A 19,982-nucleotide genomic window follows, 5' to 3' on the forward strand; every position below is an offset into this window, starting at 1 on the left:
TTTTTTTTTTCTTAATACTAACTAAACTTTAAATTTTTAGATCATAAAAAGCCTAATACCATATTATAAAATTATTTCTTCTAGTAATAATTTTATAATGTGTAAAATATTATAACAGTTTATATATATTCTGTTTCAATTTGTATTTAAAATTGTAATAAGATCCCATAGTTTACGTATAAATTTTGAATTCGCTGGTGCTTTTAGCAAAGAGTAAAATATCGTTTTTGTCCCAATATTTGGGATAAATCCTATTTATGTCCCTAACGTTTAAATCGTCCTATTTGTATCCCTAACGTTTGTAAAAGTGATTCAATGTTATTCTGCCGTCAATTACACATCATGAGCGCTTTAGTTTGAGTTTTAAAAATCTCTTCTTGAAGTTAGAATACAAATGTTTGGGATAGAATCGATGATCTACTCCAAAAAATAGCTCATCAAATGTTGAAACTAATTCCTACAACCATTTATATAATTCACATTTCTAGGGACATAATTGAATCTAAACACAAATAGTGGGTATAATATTAAAATCAAACACATCCAAGTGAGACCTAATTGAGAATGAATACATCCAAGTGAGAATAATTGAAAAATATAATATGATTTGTTAGTATAATTGATAGTAGGATAACATTGAATCACTTTTATAAACGTTAAGAATATAAATAGGGCGATTTAAACGTTAGGGAGACAAATAGGACTTACCCCAAATATTGAGGACAAAAATAATATTTTACTCTTTAATAAATTATATAAAATTAAAACAAAATTTAAAAAATACATCTTTTAAAAAAATTATAAATAAATAAATAATATTAAAAAAACTTATTTTATTTAAATAATTTTTTCTTAAATTTGTTTGCAGTCACATATAGACACTACTTTTAAATGTTTAAATAAAAATTAAAAATAATAATGTTTTGTCCTTTTATCTGAATTTCTGAGAAGAAGAAGAACATACACACATATTCACGTATTTTAAATGTAGTGAAGTGATGACATGAATAATCTAATGAAGAGGCACTGGTAGTAGATACGCAGGTAAACTTGTCTCCAAAGGCGTACACACACTCCTCACTCGGTATATTCCTATCGCTAATGACGCGTCAGAATTAATATTTTTTATTAATATTAGATATTATTTAATTTATATTTTATTTTTATATTATTATAATTTAAAATTTAAAATTTAAATACTAATAATTAAAAATAATAATTTTTATTAGTTATATAATATTACGTTAATTAATATTTAATAATAAGCACTGTATATATATTGGTGTAAGTGTAAGTAAGCTGAGGTCAAAAGTCAAAAAGTCCACGCATACATATATATTTCACGAAAGAACTCGTCAACTTCTTTCGCTATTTCTTTCTCTTTTTCGTGTTCCCTTCCAACAAATTTTTCTACCCCTTGACATCCTTATAAGAGCATCAACCTTCACCCTCGTTATTAATCTCCCTCATCACAACAACGAAAACAATCTAAACTAACACCACACACACATATCTAATAATTAGCATCAGCATCATGGGGCTAAGCTCACGAACTATAGAGATTACGGTTATTTCCGGTGAAAACGTTCATGTGAAGGAGGAATCATACGTCGTCGTTCGAGCTGAGTCACTCAAATCTTGCACAACAAAAGCAGCCAAAAACACTCACATTATTATCAACAATAATCATAGCTCAAGTTTGATTTCATGGAACGAGAAGTTATTGCTTGAGATTCCAATGCATGCAAGGTCCATTACATTTGAAGTTCAATGCAAGAATTCAAGAGCAAGTAGTGCTAGACCCGTTGGGATGGCAAGGATTGCTATTTCGGATATATTGTTGGGTGGTTCGGGGTTCGGCAGCGACAGCGACGGCGTCAATAATGTGTTGAGTTATAGGTTGAGGGACTGGGATGGACGGAGAAATGGAGTTATTCATTTCTCCGTAACGACTGCGAAGATCTCGGCCGCCGTGGAAGAAGCAGTGGAGGCGCCGGTGAAGGGTTTGGTGGAGGATCACATGAAGAAGAATAATAAGAACTCCAATGAAGTTGTTCTTGGTGTTCCTTTATGGTGGAACTACCCCAATATTATTTGAAGATCTATATTATTGCTCTCTTTTTTGTTGTTTTTTAAGTTTATTCATTTTTTGTTTTTCCAGATCAAGGATTCATTTAATTAATTTCTCTTTGAAAAAAATGTTCTGAGCCAACAATTTTTAATATTTTTTGTTATTATTTGGCTACCATGGCATAAATACTAAATTATTCTTAATAAATAAGTTTTCTTAATAAATAAATTTTATAAATTTATATGTACAAATTTTAAAAAATTAAATACAAATTATATTATTCTAAAATTTTAATAAATATAAATATAAATTATATATTTTTGTGTCTAAAATATTTGTAAATTTAGGTATAAATTATTATTATTTTTGTAGCATTATTTTTAATTTTATGCATATCTGCTTGTAATGAGATATATTTATTATTTAAGCTCACATAGAATTTTCTATAAATCGTAATTAGCTTGCTTCACTACTTGGTTTTTTGGTATTACTTTATAAGGAATTCTTACTTGAGAAACACTTACGTATAGATTAAAATTGTACATAAAATACATAACGACATTCCATGATAAAGAAGAAAAGAAAAGAATGAAAAAGCAAAACTCAAAAGCACAATGTTCACATTCTTATTAATTATTATAATATATATTAGTAAATAAAATTATCATCTTAAACGGAGTTATTACGTGTTTGGCAAGTTATATGGTCAAACTGAATAACAATACTTTTAGTTGAAAGTCGGTTGCTGGTTACGGTTCGGAAGTTCACAAGGAAAATAAACAATTGCGGCCCTTTCACAAGGGATTTGCGTGGTTCAGAACCGCCGCTACACGGATCCGCGAATTTGATTTGCTGCCAATTTTTAAGGCGTTGGTAAAGAATTAAAGATTCTTAGCAATTTTCAACAATCACTACTGTGCTATAAGGTGGAAACTCAGGTGAAGTCGACTTCACGTGAAGTTGATACTGAGAATCGTTAGATAATTTGACTGATTTGACTAAATTTTCATCCAACGGCTCTCAGATATCAACTTCACGTGAAATCGACTTCACCTGAGTTTTTACTGTGCTATAATCATCGTTACATAGGTAATTGATTTGTGATTTGAAAGTTGAAACTGCCTCTATTTCCTTTATTGGTTTCAAGAAATAAAATTGCGACCTAATTGCGAAATCGTTGATAAACTGATCGGTCCCAATTCTCTAAAACATTTTGTTAACAAAATTATATATACATACATTCATTCATGTTGTAGTTATGGCACTACTATAGGATTAAAGAGAAAAATTAAAAAATATGGCTCATGTGTGTACTTTTATTTTTTTTTTCAAATTAAAGATAAAGTATATTTTATATATATTAAAAATAAAAAATATTATATACACTAAAATCAATCGTTATATATTTATAAATATATATTGTTTAGCATAATTTTAATGTATATTTTATATTAATTAGTGATAACTAATAATATTGATATATATCTAACATATATAATTGATTAAAGAGAGCACATACAAAGTAGATATAGAAGTAAAAGATCAACACCAAAGAGATGAACGCTTTCAAAAAAACAATCTAAAATCATAGAAATGAAATATTTTCGGTAAATGAACAATGCGAGAATTGATTGAATGAATCCATAGCATACACACTAGCTATTATTTATACCAGATATAGCAGTTACCCAAAAGAAACAACATATATAATAGATTCTGTTAAAACAGAACAACTGAAACTAATTTATCACCCTATCAGTTACACCACTAACTCCATTATTCTGGAAAGAGAGTGTTGAAAGAACTCTAAAGCCAGAAAAAAAAAAGTTTTCAAACATTCTATTTAAAAAATAAATTTAATTTTAATACATTGTCGTATAAAATAATTTTACACGTGTATTCAATTATATATCGTTATGTCAGTAAAAATATCTATTTTTTAGATTGATCACGTAAATAGTCATCCAAACAAATAAATTAATTAGAGGATTATATAAAACGTTTTACACTATAGTACATTGAATTAAACTTTATATATATTTGACTTTTTGAAATTGTTCAACAGTTTAATTTGACCATTTGTCAATAAAAACAAATTACCTAAATGGTAATTTTAAGAATAGCCTCATAATTTGATTTGGAGTCTTATTGAAAAAATTACTAAGACAAAGGTATTTGGAGCCATTGGACTAAAGGAGTGTCTGATTTCATTGTTTACGAATATTTATCTACTTTTTAAATTTTATTTGCCTATAAACCATGTCAATTTTAAAAAATTATATACCACAAATATTTTAATGGGTTAAGTACGACTTTGGTTCTTTAGGTATAAGTTAAAAAAAAATTTCGTTCTCAACTTTTTTTTTGCATACTAAATCGTCCCTAAGACTTAACTTAGTTTTAAAATCGTCCAGGACCAAAATCGTATGAAAGTGGCGGTAGAAGTAGAGATAGAGGTGAATCATGGACAGTTTCTTCTTCTCTTTCTTCTTCTTCTTCTTCTTCCCATCTCCCTTCACAGAAACAGAAACACTCTCTTTCTCTTATTTTTTTATTTTATAATATTTTTTATTATGAGTAATTTAATCCAAAATTTAATATTTAAGTAAAAAATGACGATTTTAAAATTTGGTATTAAATTTTAAGAACGATTTTGTATAAAAAAAATATTAAGAACGAAAAATTTTTTTCGATCTATATCTTAGAGACCAAAATCGTACTTAACTCCTTTTTAATTGTATAAATGAAAGGAGTAAAAACCAATTTGTAATAAAAGTATATATAGTTTATACATCAATTATGCTACATATATAAAAAAAATTATTTATTTATATAAAATATATTTTAAAATATAAAATATATATTAAAAATAAATTAAACAATACATATAATCATATATAAATTAATTTAGTGACTAATTATATATATATATATATATATATATATATATATATATATATATATATAGTCCTATTTTTAGTTATAGAAGAGTGTTAGGGGCTAGTCAATTTTGTGATTTATAACCCTCAATTAGTTATTATCGGTGTTTTTAATAGTGTAAGATTTCATCCAATAATATGAAATTACTCACTTTTCTTTTAATGGTTAAATGTTGGTCAAATTTAAATAAAACTGCTGCCTCCTAGATATGCATATAAGAAACTCGTCTGCGTTTATTTTTGAGAATATGATAGGACAAGATACTGATGAATGGAGACACAAAATTTTGTTTTCTTGTATTCTGTTTGATGATAAACTAGAACAAATTATGAAAATCTAATTTATTCTCATTTTTTTCATTCAAAAAATTTGAGATGAAAAATATAATAATAAAAAATATAATTATAAAAAATTAATAAGAATAATAAAAAAAATAAAAAATAAATTGTATTCTTTATTAGTATCTTTATATCTTTTTTGTTAAGATGAACATAAAATGTATTAATTTAATGTCTATAAACACATTATTTTTATCTATATCTTTTTTGTCAAACACAATTTTATGTCTCCATATTCTTGTGCGCTGGTGTAAACAAAAGCAGCCCATAGATCACACGCGCTCCGTTCGGAACACACTGCATATTATTTTTCCCATGAAATCTACCAAACCGCGCGCGGATTCACTATCAGAGTGCGTGTGGTGTATAAAAAGTTAAAAACGATGAAGCGAAAAGGTCAAAGTCAAAAGTCAAAGTCCCCACACATATTACACCTTAACTTCACACCAACCAAACGGAGAGAATTAAAATCCATTAAAATCACCGAAACGCCACCTCAATTTCTTTTGTTCTTTCTCTCTCTTTTTCGTGCCGCCTTCCCCATAACACATTTACATATTATATCTACCTCCATTCATTATATAAACCATCCTTCAACACTGCTTATTGTTCACCAACACCACCAAAAACATTACACACATTATTCATAGTCTTATTATTTTGTTACATAATTAATAATTAATACATACACTCTAAGCTATGGGGGTAAGCTCACAAACTATAGAGATTACGGTTATTTCCGGTGAAAACGTTCATGTGAAGGAGGAATCATACGTCGTCGTTCGAGCTGAGTCACTCAAATCTTGCACAACAAAAGCAGCCAAAAACACTGACATTATCATCAACAATAATCATAGCTCAAGTCTGATTTCATGGAACGAGAAGTTATTGCTTGAGATTCCAATGCATGCAAGGTCCATCACGTTTGAGGTTCAATGCAAGAATTCAAGATCAAGTAGTGCTAGACCCGTTGGGGTGGCAAGGATTGCTATTTCGGATATATTGTTGGGTGGTTCTGGGTTTGGCGGCGACGACAGCGACGGCGACAATGTGCTGAGTTATAGGTTGAGGGATTGGGATGGAAGAAGAAATGGAGTTATTCATTTCTCCGTAAGGAGGATGACGGCGGCACCACCGATGGAAAATACGGTGAAGGAGTTGGTGGAGGATCAGAAAAAGACTAAGACGGAATCTGGTGAAGAAGTTGTTCTTGGAGTTCCGGTATGGTGGAACTACCCTAATATTATTATTTGATGATCTATTATTTTGTTATTTTTTTAAATATTATATATTTAATTAAGAGATGTTATTTTTATGTATTTTTATTAGTATAAATGATAAATTTTGTATTCTTTTTTTATTTATTTTTAGTTATATACACAAAATTTAAAAAGTGGTGTATAATATATATTGTAATTACAAGAGGTTTGTTAGTTGGTCAAAGTTCATACAAAGTCAGCTTGAATTGAAATTTATTGCGATGAAGGCTTGTTATAAGTTGTTATGGATGTTCAATGACTTCAATCTTGTAACCTCCTCCTTATTAGTATTATTCCCTTTTGGTATACTCAAAATATATTAATACAGAAGTCTTACATAAGTTGAATTTATTTAATAGATATGTATCCTTGGATTTGTTTACATGTGTTTAATTTTTATGTACAAATAGTAGTGTAAAAATATTGAATTTCCGAAAGAAAAAGATTTAAAGATAAGCAAAATTTATTATTTTTATCAATATTTTAAATTATTATTTTAATTTTTTAATTTAATAATTTAATAATATATTTCAATTCATATTTTAAATATTATTAACTAATTATTCATAAAAATAATAAATTTTATAGCCCTCTGACGTTCTTCTCGTCTCAAAAATGAGAAAAATTTCGCCATGCCAGAATCCTGAGATGGTTTTTTTGGAACTTGGAACTTGGAAGTGTTCAAAATAAGAAAGCGTGTGGTAGAAAGTTTCACCCTTTTTCCCTCTAAAAGTCAATAAGCTAATAGCTACGGTGAAAATCGATTAATCCCTTGTATATTATTCTAATTTGTAAAACACGATGGAAAACGTGTCATGAGAGTACGTAACTTTGTCACCTTGATTATACCATATAAGGGATAAGCAGCTCGTGATACGTGTGGGGGGTTTTCGTGTTTAAAACGTAAAATACCTTTTAAAATTACCGCTTAGTGTTGATGTATGGATAATATAAATTATTTCATACTTATTTAATTATATTTTTAAATAATTATTTGTGATAATTTTAAGAAAATCATTTATATTGATATAACAATAATATATAATTACATGTATATATAAACTTTTTTATATTATTACTATTGGTATACCAAAATTATATTTTAAAAATGATTTTTAATTTTTTTTTTGTTATCTTCCGCTCTTTTATATATATATATATATATATATATATAGTGATATTAGTTTTGGTAATTAAAAGTGGCATGAATTTGACTTATAAATAAAATATTAAAAAATAACAAAAAAAATAAATTTAAGACTAAAATAATTCTTTTTTTTATAATTTTTTATGTTTATTTTAATTAAAAATATTTCTTATAATTATTTTTATAATTATAAAAAATAATTTCAAAAAAATAATACTAAAATAATTTTTTATTTATTATTTTATTATTATTTTTCTTTTTAAAAATAATTTCTTATAACTAATTTTATAATTATTTTTACTAAAATAAATTTTTATAATTATTTTTATATTTTAATTATTTTTTATTATTATTTTTCATAATTTTTAAAATGACATTAAAATTATTTTATAATTATTTTTTTTGTAATTTCGAGAAACTAACACCAAGATGATATTCTCTCTCTTGGTGTTAGTTTAAAAATAATAATAAGAAATTATAAGAGAGAAAATATCATTTCGGTATTAGTTTTTTAAAAATAAAAATAATAAAATTAATTAAAAAATAATTTTGATATTATTTTTAGAAATTAATAAAAATAATAATAAATAATTAGAAAAATAATAATAAAATAATAATTAAAAAATTATTTTGATGTTATTTTTTTATATTATTTTTATAATTATAAAAAATTATTTTGATAAAAATAATCATAAAAAATTATAAGAGAAAGAGAATCATTTTGGTCTTAGATTTAATTTTCTTGCCATAAATCAATATTTTATTTATAGATCAAACTCATGCCACTCTTAGTCACTAAAATTAAGGCTATCATAGAACTCCCCATATATATATATATATATATATATATATATATATATATATATATATATATATATATATATTAGTGTCTATACAAGTAAACAAGAAACACAAAGTAAGATATCTATCCTAAATCAGAACATATGACTTGTTGATTAAGATCATCACAAGATTCAGACCAAATAATATTATTAGGATTACTCCTTGCTCCATATCTAGTCATTCAATTCGCAGCTTTGTTTTATTTTCGGGCTACCCACTCAATTTGAACAAACCAAAGTCTTGATCGAAGCTCCTAAATCTTGCGCACAAGATTAACAACTTCAAACGGATACCCTTCAACAGAATCATGCAAAAAATAAAAAATTTTAAGGCAATCTGTTTCACACACAATATCTCTCAAACCGCAGTCCCAAGCTAAAACAAGATCCCTCCAAACTGCAAAGAGTTCACATCTGACAATAGATCAGGGGAAAGAGCTTTCAAAACAACCTAAAATCCAACCACCATTAGAATTTCTAATAAGGCAACCAAAATCACCCAAGTTCAAATCAGGAAACAAAGTTGCATCACAATTAACTTTAAAACTATTTTCGACTCGTGGTTCTCAGCATAGCCGATTCTTGAACGTTCTGAACGAAGAGCTTCTACTCATATTTAATTTTATATTAGAGGCGGTTATTATAGCAAGAGCAACTACCTTGTGGTCAGTCCATTGGTTTCTATCATTCAGAATATCATTACACATATGTCTCCACACCCACCAAAGCACCGACCCAAAAAGTGCCTCATTACCAGTCATGTTTTTCTGAAACCAATCTTCGAGAGTAGTACCTTCAACTGAGTCAATAATTAGAGGGTTCAACATATGCCAAATAGCTTTGGATTTCTCATAGTCTCTAAGACAATGAACAATTTTTTTTCAGTGCCTCATTGCATCTCGGGCACTGATCTGAACTAGCTAAATGACACCTGAAACGAAAATTCTCAGTTGGGAGAGCATTATGAACACCAAGCCACATAGTTAGTTTGATCTTTTCCAGGACAATCGAATGCCACAACTAATTCCAGTTGCCATTAACATTCCAGTTCAATTTATTCTTTAATAACCATTTGTAACCTTCTCGAGCACTATATCCATTTGTTGTCACAGGCTCCCAACTCCACCTAGTTTTCAAATTGGCACTACTCGGATAACGCAGGCAGCTAATAAACTGCTTGGTCTCAAGCAGAATAGGCGTTGTAAGTCTATCCACTACCCAAGAACCATCCCTCCACAAATCAGCCACTACCAAGTCTGACTCAGAAATATGCACGTAAGAAGCAAGATCGCAAAGCCTTCTGAATGGAGTTCACTCATCATACCACACTGATTGACGTACATCTCTGACATTCCATCGAAACCCTCCCAGAACTGAAGCATAAGCTTTAACAATGTTCTTCCAAGTAGCCGAAGAGTGATGTCTGCGATAGTTGCCTAGATAGCTCAGATTCTTGAGATATTTATACTTCATAATCTTCACCTACAACTTGTTGCTATTAATGAGACAATCCCGAACTAGCTTGCCAAGAAGTGCCATGTTTGCACATTGAGTATCTCTAATACCTAAACCTTCTATCCTTTTAGGAGTTATTGCTACATCCCACTTAACTAAGGGCAAACCTCTCCCATTAGCCTGGCCTGATTTCCACAGGAACTGCTTCATCAAGGAGTCGATCTTATTAGCATACTTAGGAGAATAAGAGAAATTTGCGTGTTGTAAACTGGGATAAAAGTCATAACCGATTTAACCAAGCAAAGCCTTCTCGCCTTATTTAGTAAACACCCCTTCGAGCTGGCAAGCTTCCTTTGAATTTTTTCAATAACTTCCCGAGTCATCCTCCTAGAAGCCCTATCATGCCCAATATTAACTCCAGGAATCTACCCAAATCTTGACAAAACCTAATGCTAAACACCCCTGAGAGAACTACTTTCCTTCTTGCAGAAACATTCTTCGAATACTAAGCCTTAGATGTATTAAAATTCACCTTCAATCCTGATGCTTTTGAGAATAAATCCAGAATCTTCATGACCTTTACCACCTAAGCTTTCGTAGCCTTACAGAATAATAGCAGATTATTAGTAAACATCAAATGAGAAATTCTTGGTCCATGTCTTTAAATTGATACCAAAATTCATGAACCTTGCGACACTCTATGAGAAATAAGACAGGCAAGGATCTCCATACAAAGCACAAAAAAATAAGGAGACATGGGATCTCCTTGCCTCAAATCTCTCTTGGGGTTGAAATTTGGAAGTCTATTCTCATTCCACAAGATAACCAAAGAAAAAGATGTCACACAAGCCATGATAAGATTAATAGTAGCCTTCGAAAATCCAAATCTTACCAGAGAAGCTTCAAAAAATCTCCAGTCTACCCTATTATAAGCTTTTTTTAGGTCAATTTTGAACGCCATAGTTTCCTTTTTAGACTTTGTATTCCTCATGAAGTGCATAATTTTCTGAGCAATAATAATGTTCTTTGTGGTTCTTCTCCTTGGAATAAAACCACCCTGAAGGGAGTAATAATCTCCACGAGGAAAGGTCTGAACCTATTTACAAGAACTTTCGTAATGATTTTATAAATATTACATAAACTAATAGGACAAAACACTTTTAAAGACGAGGGAGCTTCTACTTTGGGTACCAGAACAATGAAAGTATCAAAGATAGTCGCATTTATAGTCTCCCCATCAAAGGCTTGTTTAACTAACCTTCACATGTCATAACTAAGAGAATTTCAAAACTCTTTATAAAACAGAGCATGAAAACCATCTTGCCCTGAAGTGTTAAAGGAATTCATGGTTTCACTTCTTCAAGTGTCACTGGTTCAATTAGTCATTGGCAGGCCTCATCACTGAGAAAAGGACATGGAAAGTCCCATAGCATCCAGATCAATATCTTCCCTTGAAGAAAACAGTTTCTGAAAGAAAGAATTTGTTTCCGACTCCAGTACCTGCGTATCTATAGACCAAGTCCCATCTTCTAAAAACAACCCATGAATCTTATTCCTCTTTCGCCTGATAATCGTTTGCAGGTGAAAAAAATTTAGTATTTATATCACCACATCGAATCCACTGTTCTCTAGATTTCTGATACCACAAAAGCTCTTCTTGAAGAAGCATATATTCAATTTCTCATACAAGCCTTGTTCTTTAACCCTTAACCTGCGTATCCGTAGACTAAGTCTCGTCTTTTCTAAAAATAACCCATGAATCTTATTCATCTTTCGCCTGATAACCGTTTGCAGGTGAAAAAAATTAATATTTATGTCACCACATTGAACCCACTATTCTCTTGACTTTTGATACCACAAAAGCTCTTCTTGAAGAAGGATATTATTCAGTTCCTCATGCAAGCCTTGTTCTTTAATCCTTAACTACGGATCTTCAGCACTCTTCAGAGAAAGCTGAACATCATTTAATTGCCTCTCCAATTACCTCTTCTTGACAAAAATATTTTCAAAAATATCTTTATTGAAGATGATTGCATCTTTCTGAACCTCTAGCAAACTCTTGACTATGTCTGGAGCTCCTTTACTCTAAGTTGTATCAACTACATTCCTAAAAAAGGGATGAGTCATCCAAGCTGCTTGGGATCTAAAAGGCTGCAAACCCTTCTTATCTTCCCCAACCTTCTTGCAATGAATGAACAAAGCATTATGATTTTTTTAGATCGTTTGTAAAAACTTAACCTATAAAATCCTAATCCGCAACCCATCCCCTTCAATAAGAAGGGCTTTATTTGATTGTTAAAAGAAGAAAGTCTTAGAATATGAGTTTCTTTGTCTTATGTAACGTTGGATTTATACGAGTTTATATTTGTATTGTTGGTGTTTATTTAATATTTGTTATATATTTATTAAAATAATATAACTCAATTATTTTTAAATTGATTGAACTTTTGAATATATATTTTGTCTTTTGTTTTATATATATATATATACTCACAAAATCAATCAACAAAGCACCAGTGGTCTAGTGGTAGAATAGTACCCTGCCACGGTACAGACCCGGGTTCGATTCCCGGCTGGTGCAAGTCTTCTTGGAGCAGTGATGAAATTTACTTGTGAATGGTGGGTCCATCACAAATCTGATCCTTGGGATAGAATAACAAGTGCATCTGAGCTCCTTGTTTTTTTAATTTTATACTTTAATTTCTTGTATGACAACTTTTTCAAAGTGGGACTTTTCTTGATACTTGCACATGTATTTATACATTAGTTAAGGTTGGCTACACATGTAAGCATATGGTAGATGTGGACAATTCAATTTATGCTGCTCCTACCTTAAACCATTACGAGAGTTGTTGGAAGTTGGCATCTGCTGAGGATTGTTGGTTTTGTTTTCATAGACCGTTGTTGGACAAATGAGACTAATTCATTATTTATAGCAAGGAGTCATAATTTTGAAATTTACTAGGTTGCTAACTTAAATAATTACATTTAACAATAAGCAAAAAATGCATAATTAAATTAAACTCTAAGTCCAAAAAAAAAAACTCCAAATAGTAGTAAAGAGAGTTGATTTAGTATAATCTAGGATCCATTCTAATATTTGTCCCTGTAAAATATGTACTGTAATAAATCAAGTGGGGTTAGTTTATTAGTTAGTTAATTTGTCCGCTTAAATAAATGTTGAGAATTTGAATATTGTTTTGTCTATGCAATATTCCATTGTCCAACAGTAAAAATCTCTCTTCATCACCGACTAAATATTATAAAATATAAATTTTGTAACATAATATACGTTATCTTTCTTCTCACCATCTATCATTAATTCATTAGTTACTCACTGCTTATGTGTGATCCTCTAATAATCTTTGAGTAAATTTGTGAATACTTCTGAAATTTTATTTATTAATCAAGTTGGTCCTCTTAAATTACCGTTCAATCAAATTAGTCTTTTAAATTCTTGAACATCAATCATGTTCGTTATACGCTCATTTTTTGCCTATACACTCCATTATTTTTGTTCATTTGTGAGCTTTTTTCTAGGTTATAACAGTTTCCAGTCTCACTAATATGACTACAAGAATGAAATGTTAAGAACCATTCTAATTATTTTACTCAATAATATTTTTAAAAGAAAATGTCATTATTTGATTCTTAAGTTGAACAGATTAAAAGAATAATAGAACAATAAACATCAAGCACCAGTGGTCTAGTGGTAGAATAGTACCCTGCCACGGTACAGACCCGGGTTCGATTCCCGGCTGGTGCATTTGGAGCCATGACGACAAGAACTTGTGATGGAGGGTCCTTCACATCTCATCTATTCGATGATTAGAAGTTCGACTGAGCTCCTCTCTTTTTATAATTTTATTTTAATTTCTTAATATTCGTGTCTGCTTTTTCTTCTCGTTTCCCTTTTGGGTTCTTTAATTATAACAAAATTTAAGTCACTGTGCACTAATGTATAAGTACTGATGCAATTGAAGAGAGATTAATTGCATATATTAATATTAAAATATGAATATAAAGAATTAATCAAGTGAGACTAAAGATTTTCCTCATCACACGGTAAGAACATTTATTAAAGTCTAAATCAAGCACTAACCTTTACCCATCTTACACTCAAGGCATCGGATATGTATTTTTATTAGCTATAATTATTCTTCCATTTCCATCTCTTACATTCCAAGTTAATAATTGAATGGCTTTAATATACAATGCTAAAGTTTTTCATAAATTCTAACCTAACTTGCAATAAAACATCACTTCAAAAAGAATTATTGACCATTTTCCATTTAAAAAAAGAATATTGGTAGATATAATATTAAGCATAAAAAAGGTACCTACTCAACTTAAGGTTCTTCCAACTTGGTTCCAATTAAGAAATAAAACAATCATATTTAGGTGAACTATATGGTAACATCATGATTACAAGATAGTAAGAGAGAACACAACAACTTCCACAGGATGTGGCTTACACCAAAAACACATATAAACTACTAAAAATGATTGCAACACCATTATGAACTGGCACTTTTCTCATCCTTTTGGTATATTCACCTGCATTCATGTTTCATGTTCCTTGATAGAAGAGATTGCTACAATGTTAGGGGTTTTCGTATCAAGTTTGCATGGTCACATTTTGAGCAGGCTCATCAACAGAATTAGAGAGTTGTGGTGTGCAAACATTGCTGGTGAAGGTAATTTCCTCTATTCTCATCCAAAAAGCCGCCATTTACAATGCCCTACGGATTTTTTCTGTTTCGTCACAGGCTATAATCAGCTCGAACTCCTCGCATGCTCGGGAATGAGACGTTGACGCAACTCATCAGGTGCATTTGCCAGTTCTGCATTGTTTACTTCCTAACTAAGCATCCGCGATGAACAAATAAAATAATAATACACAGATGTTGACCTGACCATAAAATCTTACCTGCTTCAGTGAAATTGAACAACGGCGGCAGCGGTCGCCCATTTGGCAGGCATGTATTCGGGTCCCGTAGATCATCGAAGAATGGGTGTGCACATGCAGCCAACTGGAAACAACAAATAATTATTTCCCTAACTCTTATGCAACTTAGCTGATGGCAGAATATAAGAACAATTTGCAACACAAATAAATAATATCACATGCAAGAATGGTTTCCCTCTTTGGTAGTATGCATGTTCATTGAAAACTCGTGCATTAACATTGTTCCATGTATTAATTCAGTAAGAGCGACTTTTATTTTGAAATAGAGATAGTTATAAAACTAAGGTTACTGAATATGCAATCTAGGAAAAAAAGGTAAAATTTCCAAATCAAAATAAGTTTCTTACCGCAGTGCAACGTAGATTTGGTGAATATTGAAGTAGCCTTGACACAAGATCCACTGCTTCAGGTGGCAGTTTCTTGTTGAAAACCTGTAGTTATTAATTGGGTAAGATACAACTTGAAGCATATATCATTTATCGTTTATATATATACCCCCTCTGGTTTAATAAAAATGCCACTTTGGACAAATCAATACCTAAACAAATTAGTGCATCAGGGATGCAATTTACTTCGTGATACATTTTTTCGTATGTACCAATTTGTCCGTCGTTTATTTTGAAACAAAGGAAGTAACAAGGAGACACGCAGAGGAAAGAACCACTAACCTTGTGCCACGGGTGCGCTTTAATCTGAGGAAACTTGAATTCATTGTAGTTGGGATTCATGCACCTTATTTCTTCTCTGGTAGGTGTTCCCAAGATCTGTAATACATAACAAGAGAACAGATTGGGAAAAGAAAAAGAATCAAACTTGTACGGTAAAGGTTATAAAGCAAAAGGAGATGGAAGATAACAAAAGAAGACAAGAAGTTGTACCTTAATGATCTCTACTAACTGATCAACCCCACTCTCTCCTGGAAATAATGGCTGCGACAATGAAATGTGGATAAGTTTCCATATTACAAGTTCATAGAACTTAAACTAAGCTAATTGAATGTTCTTTCTGGTTATATAGGTCGATGTTATTCTTATAAAAACGAGAAAAAAAGTCTTGCACATATGCTCACCTGTCCTAGAAGGAGCTCAGCCAAAACACAACCGACAGACCACATATCAATAGCAGTTGTGTATTCAGTTGCCCCAAATATAAGTTCTGGAGCCCTATAATACCTCGAGCATATGTATGATATGTTGGGTTCACCAGGCACCTAAAACATGCAATATTTCATAAGCTAACGTCCGTGTTGTCGTAAGGTAATAAAAAATTCACAAGCAAAAGGAACATACCAACATCTTTGCACTACCAAAATCGCATATCTTCAACTCATGGGTCTGAGGATTGACCTATAATATACATAATAATTGATGTCAGTCCAAAATGCATTTATACTATAGAAACAAGTTCTAAGCAGTCTCAACCCAATAGTGTTTTTCGTGAAACCAAAGTTGTTGACATTATGGAAACTTAAAAAGGACCAAATAAACAGAAATTAAAAGACAAAATCTTACCAATAAATTCTGGGGCTTGATGTCACGATGACAGACGCCAATGACTTCATGTAAATAATTCAATGCACGGCATATCTACAAGAGAGGCGCATCCATGAATAATCAATACAAGATAATAATACATATACATCAATCATCTCATAATTTTAACACTTACCTGATATGTATAAAGTTGCACATTAATGATAGGCATATATTGGTGCATCCTAATAAACTGCTTTGAAACCTTGTAAACAGTTTCAGGAACATACTCCAAAACCAGGTTGAGGTACAACTCATCCTTATCCGTAGTTGAAAAGAAACAGTGCTTTAGTCGCACAACATTAGGATGCTCAAGCATGCGCATAACCTGAAGTTCCCTATTCTTATATCTCTTGTCTTGCAAAACCTTCTTTATGGCAACCGGTTCACCAGTCTCGAGGCACTTAGCCTACAACATAAAGGAAGTATTGTTCATAAGCTAACGAGTAATTAACAATGCTAGAATGGTAAAGTAGAGGGCAACCACAATTTTGTAAAAAACAGCAACAAAGAGATGAATACCTGAAAAACAACTCCAAAAGAACCAGTTCCAACCACGCGTTCAGCCATGTACGATATTGTCTGAGCCAAAAGAAATGAGTTAATAAAAGTACTATATTTTGCATAAGCCATTAATAAGCTGTATCAGTTGCATTATTATATATTTGCATATAGACATGCAAATTAAATTAGCCGATTTAAAATAAATGATCTCATTTAGCTGCAACAAGAATAAAGTAATCACCTGCTTTGGTTGTCCATCTCGGCCACCAATAGCAGTTGTAATTATTTGACCTGTTTCTGTTCCATTACCACTCACTACAGTTGCTTCTACATCCTGCACATAGCAAATATATCACTGAAGTCACTAAGATGGAACTCGGTTCATGAAACGTTAAAAAGAATGCAAGCTATTTGCAATGAATATGAAAATCTAACATTTGTAAAGTATCACAGCAACGACCAAAACATGGATCAAATTTAACTAAAGAAGAAGAGGAAATGATAACAATACCTTCTCATTGTTCTTTTTCCTTTTCTCATCAGCAATTTTCATATCATGCAATTCTTTTGGAAGTTGATCAAAACCCGACTTTTCATTTTTAGCTACCGAAGATACATCTGATGTGCCAACAGCATCCCCCATTTGTGCATCTACAAAATCTTCCTGATCTTGGCCGCCTTTGTCTATGGTAATCGATTCATCATTGACTTTCCCTGTGGTTTCCTGATCAAACTTAGCTCTTTTCGTGCTAGAATCACCTCCCTGAAATGAACGAATTTGAACCTTATAGAAACCTCAACATGGAGCTTTACCAAGGTGTCTCATGGGAAAAATAAGTTTCAATAACCAATCACTTATCAAAGTTCACAATTCGTCGCCCTCGTCACAATTAATTTGAGAGCACAACATTCCATAAACAATGCAATGTAACTAATAGGTTTAAAGCAAAAGTATCTTTTGATGTTAACAAAGCTACCAATCTATTGCCTTAAAAGCCAAAACACATTATTTTTGCTTAGAAATCAGAATAAAAGACTTCAACATCACAAAATCTCTGCAAAATTACACTTCCAACAACTTAACCATGCCAAACATACACAAAGCTTCTGTTATCATCAATTCAGAAAATGAGAGGACTTCATTGAATAGGTGGTTACATAGACAACAAAGTTGTGTTCATATCAGATCAAGACCACAAAATAAATAAATAAATAAAGCTTGAGAATAAACCACCTATGTCTCAGAAACAATTATCACAAATTCACAATCCTCAATAACCAGAGAAGATGGGAAAATTGTAAGAAATGCATATGAGCATAAATTATCAAAGGGGAGCTGAAAATGATTAACACGATAACTAAATTTCACAAATAAAATGAAACAAAAAATATCCCAGATAATGTAATTAAAAACTAAATAGAGGGGAAAACACCACACAAAAAAAAAATGTTTCGCCTGACACAACATGCATTAATTAGACATTTGTTACAAAAAAAAAAAAAAAGTAATCCCCTTGAAGCCTCAAACAATGGACATGCTCATCACATTAACCCAATCTAAATCTAGATTCTCAACAACATAAAAATTTGTGGGATTTAAAATAGAAATGTGTATCTTACAGGATCTGAAGAAATGGATGTCCTGCCAGAAGCAATGCTCTTCAACCTTCTCATCATATTCATGGTTGCAGATTTTTATTCCAATCCCACACAACACCAAAACAAATCCAAACCCTAATAAATCCCTCAAATCAAACCCCTCAGGAAAAAAAATAGAAACTTTTTCCCCAAAGAAAAAGAGAAAATTATAATTATACAACCAAACAAAGAGAAGGAAGAGGGAGAGAAATCTCAAACTTTCTCTCTCCCCCTTTCTTACCCTAAGTTCCAATAATCCCAAATCTCCCAAAACCAAACAAAATAACTGAAATATTTAATTAAAAAAATTGAGAGAAGCTAGGAAAATGAAACAACAGAAAATGTAACAAACCAAATCACAAAACAACACCAACACAACACAATCTTATGAATCTCCCTCCCTTCGTTTCTCTCTCTCTCTCTCTTCCTTTCTTACTAGATTTTCTCTCTCTAGATTCTCTCTCTCTCTCTCTCTCCTTTTAGGTACAGACAGAGAGCTTCGCAGGTGAGCCTTTTGTGTTTTGTTAATGAAAAAAGAATTTTTTTTTTTATTAATTTTTTGAATTTTCTACGGTCAAACCTCGATCAAACCCCAATCATTCCAGCTTCAAAATTTGTACCTTGGTCAAAATCGAAATATGGACCGTTGGATGGTCATCGATGTAGGTTTAACGGTTTACATCTTCTGGTTTTGATATAAAGTGAAAGCTTGTGTTTGGTGGGAACTAAGTTACCGAAATACCCTCCAAGATGTACTTATTTACGAAGAAGGGATTCTTTCCCTCATTACGAGGGATGCTATCCGTGTGTAAGGAATATCCCTTTATGGAGTTCAATAAATAAAGCTTCTTCTAACTTTTGAAAAAATAAACAAATGAAAAATGGCAACAAATCATGCATGGATTTTATTGATAAAAATTTTAAAACAATTTATCTATTTGGAATTTTTTTAAAGGAAGAAATATTTTATATAAGATCATTGTCATATAGGTAACTAAAAAAATAATAGAAAGGGAAACATAAATGTTGATTTTTTTTTAGTAAACTACAATTTCTATCCATAAAAATTAAAAATTTTGATATATTTATTTATAAAAGACAAAAATTACCATTTATACCCATAAAAAATAATTTTTGCAAGTAAAATTATCCAACCCCCCTCTCTCTATATGTTCTCAGCGATCCGATCCCAATATCGACTACATCGCCATTCAGTACCACTGCCTCACCCTCCTTCTCAACCGTCACCCTAACCCCTTTACCGTACACTCTTCCATTGGTGTCAGT

The 19,982-nt window shown here is 31.0% G+C and overlaps 3 protein-coding genes and 3 non-coding genes across 6 annotated transcripts; 5 read left to right on the forward strand and 1 right to left on the reverse strand.

The window, feature by feature from the left end:
• The first annotated feature begins 1,388 nt into the window (after positions 1-1,388).
• On the forward strand, positions 1,389-2,203 carry LOC107624859 (BON1-associated protein 2-like). The gene has a single exon (XM_016327330.3). It carries the CDS (start codon positions 1,535-1,537, stop codon positions 2,096-2,098), a length of 564 nt encoding a protein of 187 aa, XP_016182816.1. The 5' UTR covers positions 1,389-1,534; the 3' UTR covers positions 2,099-2,203.
• Positions 2,204-5,869: 3,666 nt separating this feature from the next.
• On the forward strand, positions 5,870-6,803 carry LOC107624860 (BON1-associated protein 2). The gene has a single exon (XM_016327331.3). It carries the CDS (start codon positions 6,049-6,051, stop codon positions 6,601-6,603), a length of 555 nt encoding a protein of 184 aa, XP_016182817.1. The 5' UTR covers positions 5,870-6,048; the 3' UTR covers positions 6,604-6,803.
• A 5,759-nt stretch (positions 6,804-12,562) lies between these two features.
• On the forward strand, positions 12,563-12,633 carry TRNAG-GCC (transfer RNA glycine (anticodon GCC)). The gene has a single exon. It is a non-coding gene; the product is annotated as a tRNA-Gly (tRNA).
• A 10-nt stretch (positions 12,634-12,643) lies between these two features.
• Positions 12,644-12,726, forward strand: LOC148573017 (small nucleolar RNA snoR114). The gene has a single exon (XR_015906511.1). It is a non-coding gene; the product is annotated as a small nucleolar RNA snoR114 (small nucleolar RNA).
• A 1,021-nt stretch (positions 12,727-13,747) lies between these two features.
• Positions 13,748-13,818, forward strand: TRNAG-GCC (transfer RNA glycine (anticodon GCC)). Its single transcript has one exon. It is a non-coding gene; the product is annotated as a tRNA-Gly (tRNA).
• Positions 13,819-14,427: 609 nt separating this feature from the next.
• On the reverse strand, positions 14,428-19,271 carry SK32 (shaggy-like protein kinase 32). The gene is made up of 13 exons (XM_016350304.3): positions 18,678-19,271; positions 17,569-17,820; positions 17,299-17,391; positions 17,076-17,135; positions 16,690-16,962; positions 16,533-16,607; positions 16,311-16,367; positions 16,091-16,231; positions 15,900-15,950; positions 15,690-15,785; positions 15,369-15,452; positions 14,983-15,085; positions 14,428-14,896 (listed from the first exon to the last, which is right to left on the reverse strand). Exons 1-13 carry the CDS (start codon positions 18,738-18,740, stop codon positions 14,829-14,831), a joined length of 1,416 nt encoding a protein of 471 aa, XP_016205790.1. The 5' UTR covers positions 18,741-19,271; the 3' UTR covers positions 14,428-14,828.
• Positions 19,272-19,982: the final 711 nt, after the last annotated feature.

Source organism: Arachis ipaensis, chromosome B2, assembly GCF_059453495.1.
Source record: "Arachis ipaensis isolate K30076 ecotype BB chromosome B2, ASM5945349v1, whole genome shotgun sequence".
Taxonomy (NCBI): Eukaryota; Viridiplantae; Streptophyta; class Magnoliopsida; order Fabales; family Fabaceae; genus Arachis; species Arachis ipaensis.